Below are 10,686 nucleotides of genomic sequence, written 5' to 3'. Positions count from 1 at the left end.
CAATGTCATAAAACAACATGTGTACTACTGTTTCATGAGAAACTATTTGTTCTGTAAGCCTTCACCTGAAGTACAATAAAATATTAAAAAAAAATTGATTTGGCATACATTTCTACTTTTATTATAGCATCAAAATGCTTCTAAAACAACATATGTAAAACTATAAAAAACCACATAAGCATAAATTGGTTTTTGGAGTATTTCAGCTATTGTTGAGGTAAATGAAAGGATGCCTGGTTATAGTGCTGGAATGTCTGAAACTCAGATGCTATACTAAGAGTGCTTATAGCTTTACATATTTTGGTGAGACTCTGTTGCAACTAACAATATACAGCAAATCTAGTTTAACTTGAAACTCATCCACTGACATGGATATCAGGTTTTATCTTTATTTGGATCCAGAGAAACAGAGTATTTCCTGTATAGCAGGTTGTTTCACAATATTATAACCCAAAAGGGTCCCACTGAATTAAAAAACAAAAACTTTTGGGTGCAAAGGGGAGTCAAGACTAAGCAGGAAATCTTTAAAGCCACAAAGAGTTCATACCAACTAGATGGGGGTAAATGATAAATTCAAGTGTTGAACTATACACAGACCACAGTAACTCTCTTATCTATTATAAACTTAACCTGAAACAAAGTAAAATCCCTATAAACTCTAGGGTCTTAGTATATAAAGTAACAGTTTAAGAAATAAAGTCTGTAATACCATTGCTATCTATCTGGAAATTCAGGGGAAAGTAATTTTTGCTACAGAAAAATGTAAAATCCAGTTGCAGGGTGGTATTCATGGGAGAAAAATGTGATGCTAAGGTTTCAGAATACTGTGGAGATCTCCTTTTAGTCAATAAACTGTTAGTGAATATTTTAAAGGCTTTTCATGTTATATAATGTGTAAACATGATGTAGTTTACTAATTTACTAGATTAGGCTACTTATCATCAGTTATTTTCTCAACAATCCTAATGATCATGGAACAATTTAAAACTGTGGACAAGAAAATAATGAAATAGACTGATTATCATAAAACTTGTTACCTATCAATTTTCTACAAGTTACAATATCCCTATCCTATTTCTAAATATACACATAAAAGTAAATGGATTTTTTCCTTGAATGAATAGTATGCGAAATATGGTGAATAACTCATAATAAAATTTGGATATTAATAATTAATGATGAAAATTTATTTATATAATAAAAATCACTACTGTGTTACAGTCAGCCATTTAAAGAAAAGGCATTCTGAAAATTAGAGTAAATACATTAAACCCATCGATCTCTCTTTTCTCTTGTTTTTACTGTAGGAAAAGCACACGTGAACTTGCGATATTTAGAATAAATTTACATATTTACTTGTAGTCTAAGAATAAACAGGAGCCCTGGTGGTGCAGTGGTTATCTGTTCAGCTACTAATCAAAAGGTTGGCAGTTTGAATCCACCAGCCACTCCTTGGAAACTCTATAGGGCAGTTCTACTCTGTCCTATATGGTCACTATGAGTCAGAATCGACTCAACAACAATGGGTTTGTTTTTATTTTGTTTTGTTTTGGTTTGGTTTTAGAATAAACAACTTGTTAAAATAGCAGAATGAGCCCAGGAAGAAATTCTCACTGCTGTGCTCCAAACACATAGTAATAATATATAGAACACTAAAAAGATATAACTGCACACAAAAACAAGATAATATTGCCATGGACTAAGAATATGTTTTGACACGGTAAAAGAATGAATTATGGAATCTGGCAAATTATAAGAAGACCCATTTTGTTGTTTAACATATAGAAAATTTTTCCTCAGATAAATGAAATGTAGTTCTTGGTTCAATATCAAGCACTTCAGAGCTCAGATTCATTACCTTTTTGGCAAACTTTAGTTTCCTGTATATTTCTTACTAAAGCAGAAGGAAAAGGATAGTTAAAAGTTCTAATAAAATGTTCTTAATTCTTGACATCAAAACTTCTTGCCAAAAAGGAAGTAAAATGTAAAAAAAAAAGAAAAGAAAAAATTAGAACCAGAGACCTAAGGATCAAAATATAGTGAACCAGATTATGACTTAAAGAAATAATGATATATAGAATATACAAAAAGTACGGAATGAACTAAACATTTCTGAAGAGAAGAGAAATCTTGCCAAATTTAAAATAGTGCAATTACAGCTTAAAAAGCTTTGCTTAAAATAGAACACACAAAGGACTCCATACTCATATACCTATACTTAACCATATATTTTCTTTTCAACAATAATTTTCATCTACTTCAAAGGGCAGTGAGATGCTCTGAATAAGGGACAAAAACAAAGACTATTTTATTTAATAAAAATTCTGAAAGTTTTAACTGGAAAGAGCATAGATTTTCTCTGTGAACTTTTGATTAAACTTGATTATTAAAGAATGATTTCACTTTAAATGAGGCACTAATGTAAAATAAACATAACTGCCAAATGAAAAGAAACTTAATTCTGATTTGCACAACTGTGACTGTCACTTTGTGACCCAATTCAAATCTGATCAGAATCAGGTTACATCAATCAACTAATTTAATCAATTATCAGTACATTTCTATCACCTCAATTAGACACCTTCCTGTGTCTTTGGCCATTCATTCTACTTTCTCTCCTGTCAGTATGTGTAGGGTCCATGCTCCTAGCTAAAGTAATCCCTCCACTTGTCTTTTGGATTCCATCCTCTCATATCTACTTAGAGACGGTATTCCATCAATTCTTATCTCCATCTATTGCCTCAGCAATTTCTTCTTTCTCCTATTCACATCCATCAGCATACAAACATGACATTATTTCTCTCATCTAAAAGAAAAAAAATCCCCTCTAACTTCACTTTCCCATCGAGCTGCTGTCACATTTATTTATTATTGAAAGAGTTGCCTATACTTGCTGTCTTATCCCCAATTCTCTCCTCACATTCCCTTTGAGCCTCCTATTTTCTCCTACTCTTTCCCCTGGCCATTCCACTGAAAGCGGCTTATTAAGGTGCCCAGTAAGATTTATGTAGCTAAATCCATCAGTCCTCACTCTTCATTTTCTTGCCTAATCTGCTGGTTACTGTCTTCTCCTTGAAATATTTTCTTCACTTGGCTTCCAGGACACCACCATTAACAGTAGTGTCTTCCTACCTCCTGACTCCTCCCTCACAGTCTTCTTTCCTGGTCTCTTTATCTTCCTGACCTCTACATACTCAAGTGTAGTAGGACTGAGTCTTGGACAACTCACTTAGCTTTTCTGTCTTCTCTGATTCTCTTAATATCTCAACCAACTTTAAATGCCATCTATTCCTGTATCTTAACAACGACCCCTCCTCCAAAGTCCAGATTTATATATCCAACTCCCTATTCAATTTTCAAAATTAATATTTCTAAAACTGTGTTCCTAACCTTCCTCTTGAAGTCTTCTCCATCTCAGTAAATCAATTCCTTTCCTTCAGTAGTTCAGTCTAAAAAATGTGCCAACATTGACTCCTTTCTTTGTCCCATGCCCTATCCTCGCTTCATCAAAAAATCCTGCTGCCTCTAAATGTATGTAGAAGCTGCCTGTTGCTCATCATGTCCACTGCTATCACTCTGGTCTAAGTCATTTTCATCCTTTACCGTAAACTTCCCATCTTTTATATCTTCTTCTGACCTTCAGCAGCCAGACTAATCCTATAAAAACTTAGATCATGTCACTTGACTGCTTAAAATTCTACAATTTCAAGTCTAAGTCAAAGTAAGATATACAGTCCTTACAATGGCCTACAAGGCCCTACACACGACCTGGCTCCATTATCTCTCTCATTTTATCTCCTAATTCTCTCAGTCTTGGATCTTTGTACTGTGTCCACACTACCCTCCGTGCTATTGCTTGAGCATAACAGGCAAGCTCCCACTCCAGGGTCTCTGTACTCAACTGCTATTTCTGCCTGGTATGTTCTTCCCCCAAATAGACCTGTCACCTTCTCACTGAGACTTTTCCTGGTGCTTTGGCTAAAATCACAAACCTCATTCCCACCTCCAGCCTGACACTTTCTATCATCTTTCCCTGATTTATTTTTCTCTTTAGCATTTATCACTACCTAAAATACTTCATATTTTGTTTATTCATCTTACTTATTGTCTCTTTCCCTGACTAGAATTTAATCTTCATGAAGGCAGATTATCTTTGTGCTTTACTCTCTACTACACAGAAAAGTCCCTAGTATATAACAGGAACTCAAACAGTATTGCTAAATAGGTTAATCAAACATTTATTTTAGAGGATATTTGCCTTATGTTAGAACCACTGAGTATAAGTTAGGGGTTCCTGCTTCTACTGCCCCTAGAAATCTATAAAATTCTAGAATAATAACAACCCAGGGGCTTAAAAATCTGCTTGCCATTTGATCAGGGGGATTTAGTAAGGATCAGGTACTTTAAACTGAACTACCATTTTCCCTTCTCTTCTCTTCTGTCACATCTGCCCAATTGCAACCCCTTTTGCGAATGATGAGATAAGGCCTCAACCTCAGGAATAATCTAAGGCAGTCTAGGTCACCCCTTCCACCGCCCCATCTGTACCTTTAGCTAGATAAGATCTCAAACATTTAAGGCAGCCAGGTTTGAGCTGGTGATACTTAGCAAGAAGGCACATCTTGCTTATTGCTTATGCATCCTTGCTTAACAAGGAATAGTACACCTTAGTTTGGGTGTGCATGCTTGCTTGTTTTATTGTTGCCAATGAGTTGTTGCATTTCACAATTAATATTTATTTTTAACATTAAGAATTTGAGGTTTTAGACTAAAATCCCTAAGGAATTTTTGCAGAAAATTTTGTTCAGAACATTTTCATTATGGTTTATTGTCATCCGAGTAATAAGCCCAAGTGAAATATTCCACAAAGAAAATGAGTATATTTATCTTACCTGGAGATAACACAGAGGGATCAGGCTGGTTTCCACTTTCTTCATCGGTACTTTCATCATAGACTGCATCTCTGTCAGCACTCACTTGAGAACAAGTTGCAGTTTCCCTGGAAACAGAGAAAGGTAGTGTTATGGATTGAATCGTGTCCCCCAAAAATGTGTATCAACTTGGCTAGGCCATGACTCCCAGTATTGTGTGGTTGTCCACATTTTGTGATCTGATGTGATTATCCTGTGTGTTATAAATCCTAACCTCTATGATGTTAATGAGGCAGGATTAGAAGCAGTTATGCTAATGAGGCAGGACTCAATCTACAGGATTAGGTTGTATCTTGAGTCAATCTCTTTCAAGATATAAAAGGGAGAATCAAGCAGAGAGGAGAGGAACCTCATGCCACCAAGAAAGAAGCTCTGGGAGCAGAGCATGTCCTTTGGAAGCGGGGTTCCTGCAGTGAGAGGCTCCCAGACTAGAGTAAGACTGATGACAAGGACCTCCCCCCAGAGCAAACAGAGAGAGAAAGTGTTCCCCTGGAGGTGGCACCCTGAATTTGGACTTCAAGCCTCCTAAACTTCGAGAAAATAAATTTCTGTTTGTTAATGCCATCCACTTGTGGTATTTCTGTTATAGCAGCAATAGCAGCACTAGATAACTAAGACAGGTAGCTATAAATTATTGGCCCTCTCCTGGCTGGGTATCAAAGAAACTAGTAATTAATTATAGAAAGTATCCCTTGAAAAAGATTCAATTAAACAAACATATATTCAAATATATATGATTTAGATGAAACTACCTTAAAAATGTTAACCCTCTTAAGAAGGAATTTCCCTTTTACCTAATAATGTGGTTTAATGCTCACTATAATTAATTCTTGAATCAGTTTTTTATCACGTATTACTCTTCTATAAAAATATTACTCTACCAAATCATTTTCTGTGTGTCAGAGAATATTTAGCATTTTACTAATCTCAGAGCAGTTCTACATTTCATTTTACATCCCCCAAATTCTAAGAGACAGGTACTTTTATCATTATGAGGATAAAGTGAAACACAGAGCTTTAAAGGACTTGCCCAAAGACATCTATTAATAGATACCTTAACAGATATCAGTGCCAGACCAGCACTCGAAGTAAGACTATCTGACATCAAATGTTATGTTCACTAGCAAACCTGTGCTTTCTCCCAGATTCAGGGCAACAGACTCTAACCTATATCCACTTATTCTTGAGAAAATTATAATTGTCCAAAACTATACCAGCTGTAAGTCATTTATGAGTCTTCCTTGAGAGTGAAGTACATATACAACGCAAGAGAAAACTAGATGGAAGGATAAGAGAGGTAATCACAGTCCAGTCAGCACTTGGGGTACTGAAAAGCTCAAATAAAAGCAACGTTCCCTGAAATTTAACATTAGCAACTTGATTGTAAACTTAACCATTGCTTAAATATCAAATTTACAAATGTGAATCCAACTGTCTAGTTTTGCAGAAGATAAATGCTTTTTTAAGTATTAATCAATATGTGTCTTATTTCTAAGAACTGAACAAGCAGTATTTAGATAAACCTCATGCCAGTTATATGATTTACGTAAGTGTAATGACAGTTGGACAGACATGGAGAGATGATGCTGAGAATTCTCCAGCCCACTGCATCCCTGCCTAGAAGCCAGCACACAACTCCACAAAAACAAATGATTTCAGATTACTTAAAAAATTGTAACCTAACTTTCATTACGTCTGGGGGGAAGATCCACTTAAATTTATGCATCTGTCATCCAAAAACAGAAAGGCTAAATACCTGTCATGTTCAGCATTCTTTTCCAGTTCTTGAACTTCACTTAGTAATTTATGTAAGCTTCTGATCTTTGCTTTCTTCTCATTCAGCACCAGAATAAACCGTTTATAAAGATCAGCCTCCAAAGTCTCCTTAGCACTCACACATTTTTCAAACCTAAAATAGATAAATAAATAAATCACAGTTTTTCTTATCATTAATATTAACTATAATGCTCGAGATGATTTCTAAACAGTTTCGCAAGAAAAATACAATTAAAAAGTATTTGTACATATTTCATTGACTTAAAGCAAATAGGATTTATTGGTTAGTACCACCACTTGTCTGTCAGTTTGTCATACTGTGGTGGCTTGTGTGTTGCTGTGATACTGGAAGCTATGCCAATGGTATTTCAAATACCAGCAAAGCCACCCATGGCGGACAGGTTTCGGTGGAGCTCCCAGACTAAGACTAAGAAGAAGGACTTGGCGATCGAACTCTAAAAAACTTGGCCAGTGAAAACCTTATGAATAGTAGTGGAATACTGTCAGATACAGCACAGAAAGATGAGCCCCTTCAGGTTGGAAGGCACTCAAAAGATGCCTGGGGAAGAGGTGCCTCCTCAAAGCAGCCAAACTAAAATCAAACCAGCTGCCACTGAGTCAATTCTCGACTCACAGCGATCCTAAAAGACAATGTAGAACTACCCCATAGGATTTCCAAGGCTGTAATCTTTAACAAAGCAGACTGCTACATCTTTCTCCCACGGAGCAGCTGATAGGTTAGAACCATTTCCTTTTGGTTAGCAGCTGAGCGCTTTAACCACTGCACCACACAGAGCACTGGTGGTGCAGTGGTTAAAGCGCTCAGCTGCTAACCAAAGATTGGTGGTTCAAAACCACCTCAAAGTAGAGTCGACCTTAATGACACTGATGGAGTAAAGCTTTCGGGACCTTTATTTGCTGATGTAGCATGACTCAAAAGGAAAAGAAACACCTACAAACATCCATTAACAATCGGAACGTGGAATGTATGAAGTATGAATCTAGGAAAATTGGAAGCCGTCAAAAATGAAATGGAACACATAAAGATCGATGTCCTAGGCATTAGTGAGCTGAAATGTACTGCAATTGGCCATTTTGAATTGGATAATCATATGATCTACTATGCCAGGAAGGACAAATTGAAGAGGAATGGTATCATATTCATCGTCAAAAAAAAAAAAAACATTTCAACATCTATCCTGAAATACAACGCTGTCAGCGACAGGATAGGAAGACCAGTTAATATGACTATTATTCAAATTTATGCACCAACTACTAAGGTCAATGATGAAGAAACTTAAGATTTTTACCAACTTCTGCAATTTGAAATTAATCAAACATGCAATCGAGATGCATTGATAATTACTGACGCTTGGATACAAAAGTTGTTAACAAAGAAGGATTGGTAGTTGGAAAATATGGTCTTGGTGACAGAAACAATGCTGGAGATCACATGATAGAATTTTGCAAGACCAACTACTTCATCATTACAAATACCTTTTCTCAATTCATAATATAGAATACTAAAAAGATGTTTACTTGTGTTTTGTTAACTATGCAAACACACTGGACATTGTGGGTCATAACAAATTATGGCTAACATTGTGAAAAATGGGAATCCCAGAACACTTAATTGTGCTCATGAGGAACATGTACATAGACTAAGAGGCAGTCATTTGAACAGAACAAGGGGATATTGCATGTTGAAAATCAGGAAAGATGTGAGTCAGGGTTGTATCCTTTCACCATACTTATTCAATCTGTATTCTGAGCAAATAATTCAAGAAGCCAAATTATATGAAGAAGAATGTAGCATCAGGATTGGAGGAACTCCCCTTAACAACCTGTGATATGCAGATAACAAAATCTTGTTTGCTGAAAGTGAAGAGGACTTGAAACATTTACTGATGAAGATGCAAGACTACAGTCTTCAATATGGATGATACCTCAACATAAAGAAGAGAAAAATACAACTGGACCAATAAGCAACATTGTAATAAATGGAGAAAACACTGAAGTTGTCAAGGATTTCATTTTACTTGGATCTAAAACCAACACCCATGGAAGCAGGAGTCAAGAAATCAAACGATGCATTGCATTGGGCAAATCTGCTGCAACAGACCTCTTTAAAGTGTTAGAAATGAAAAATGTCACTTTGAAGACTAAGATGAACCTGACCCAATCGATAGTATTTCAATCATCTCATATACATATGAAAGCTGGATAATGAATAAGGAAGACCAAAGAAGAATGAATGCATTTGAATCATGGTGTTGGCAAAGAACATTGAATATACCATGGACTGCCAAAAGAATGAACAGATCTGTCTTGGAAGAAGTACAGCCAGAATGCTCCTTAGAAGCGGACACTGGACATGTAATTAGGAAGGACCAGTCTCTGGAGAAGACCATCATGCTTGGTAAATCAGAGGACCAGTGAAAAAGAGAAAGACCCTCAATGAGATAGTTTGATATAGTGGCTAAAACAATGGGCTTACAAACATGGCAATGACTGTGAGGATGGCCCAGGATCGAGCAGCATTTCCTTCTGTTCCACAGAGGGTTGCTATAATCAGAACCAACTTGATGGCACCTAACAACAACATATACTATGTGTGTGTGTATATATGTATCTGTGTGTATACACTGACACACATACACATATTTCAGTGAATAATTTTTAAAAATGTCTTTCATATATATGCCCTTGTACTTTCAACCACTTATCCACCTAGAGATGCAGAGAATTGGGGCCTCTCATGGGATTAAATGGAAAATATGCAATATATTTTCTCAGACCACTTCTAGTAAATTCTTACAGCATAGTCTTTGCCAAGTCTGTGAACTCCATGAGGGCAAAAAGCGTATGTGTTTTATTGGCTGCTTTGTCCTCAGTGCCTAGCACATTGATTGTCGTGCGACACGTTTTAACAGCTGCTTATTAGATAGAATAAGTGAATTAATATGGATAACTTTCAAGGAAATGCAAACCTAGTGATTCAGAATATATTTTTCACTCATTTAACAAGTGATTTACCACTGTAATTATATTATTTTTCATCTTTAAAATAAAATGTGTGGTGATTAACATTAATATAACTATATTCCCTTCACCAAGCAAAGTTCTCTGACAAAGAAGTATACCACAGAGGTGTAGAAGAAAAAATTAGAGCCAAAATGGAGGAGTAACTACTGGTATTCTTGGCTTATTTTAAAAGCAGAAACATGTCCCTGCATTTATATCTCAGATGCTTAAGTGTTATGTAAGCATTTATTCTCATCGTCTTCCTGTAATATTGTGTAATTTACCACAATAAGAGAAATTTTTTTTTAAAAATGGGTAGAACATACATACATGCTATTAAAACACCTGAGTATATAATAATACCTCAAACATATGTAAAGTGAAAACTAATACATTAAATTATATAACAGAAATTTTCCATGACATTACAATTTCTTGTATAAAATTTTAGGAATTATTGTTGTTGTTAGGTGCCAATGAGTCAGTTCCAACTCATAGTGACCCTATGTACAACAGAATGAAACACTGCCCAGTCCTGCGCTATGCTCACAATCATTGTTATGCTCGAGTCCATTGTTGTAGCCACTGTGTCAGTCCATCTTGTTGGGGGTCTTCCTCTTTCTCACTGACCCTCTACCTTACCAAGCATAATGTCCATCTCCAGGGACTGATCCCTCCTGATAACATGTCCAAAGTATGTGAGATGTAATCTCACCATCCTTGCTTCTAAGCAGCATTCTGGTTGTACTTCCTCCAAGACAGATTTGTTCATTCTTTTGGTAGCCCACGGTATATTCAATATTCTTTGCCGATACCGTAATTCAAAGGCGTCAATTCTTCTTTGGTCTTCCTTATTTATCATCCAGCTTTCACATGCATAAGAGGCGACTGAAAACACCATGGCTTGGGTTAGGCACACCTTAGTCTTCAAGGAGATATCTTTGCTTTTCAACAC

General features: G+C 36.0%; 1 protein-coding gene across 5 annotated transcripts in view; it reads right to left on the bottom strand.

The window, feature by feature from the left end:
* XRCC4 (X-ray repair cross complementing 4) overlaps positions 1-10,686 on the bottom strand; it is a 329,420-nt gene that overhangs the window by 162,409 nt on the left and 156,325 nt on the right. For all 5 annotated transcript variants that reach the window (XM_023742782.1, XM_023742783.1, XM_023742780.1 and 2 more), the window contains 2 exons: positions 6,688-6,840; positions 4,893-4,999 (listed from right to left, as the gene is read on the bottom strand). In XM_023742782.1, the coding sequence (XP_023598550.1) occupies positions 4,893-4,999; positions 6,688-6,840 (260 nt within the window). The remainder of the gene's footprint in view (positions 1-4,892; positions 5,000-6,687; positions 6,841-10,686) is intronic.

The sequence above is a fragment of the Trichechus manatus genome, unplaced genomic scaffold (genome assembly GCF_000243295.1).
Source record: "Trichechus manatus latirostris isolate Lorelei unplaced genomic scaffold, TriManLat1.0 scaffold00217, whole genome shotgun sequence".
NCBI classification, from domain to species: Eukaryota; Metazoa; Chordata; class Mammalia; order Sirenia; family Trichechidae; genus Trichechus; species Trichechus manatus.
The sequence above is the reverse complement of the archived record's forward strand: the minus strand, read 5'-3'. Positions and strand labels throughout refer to the sequence as shown.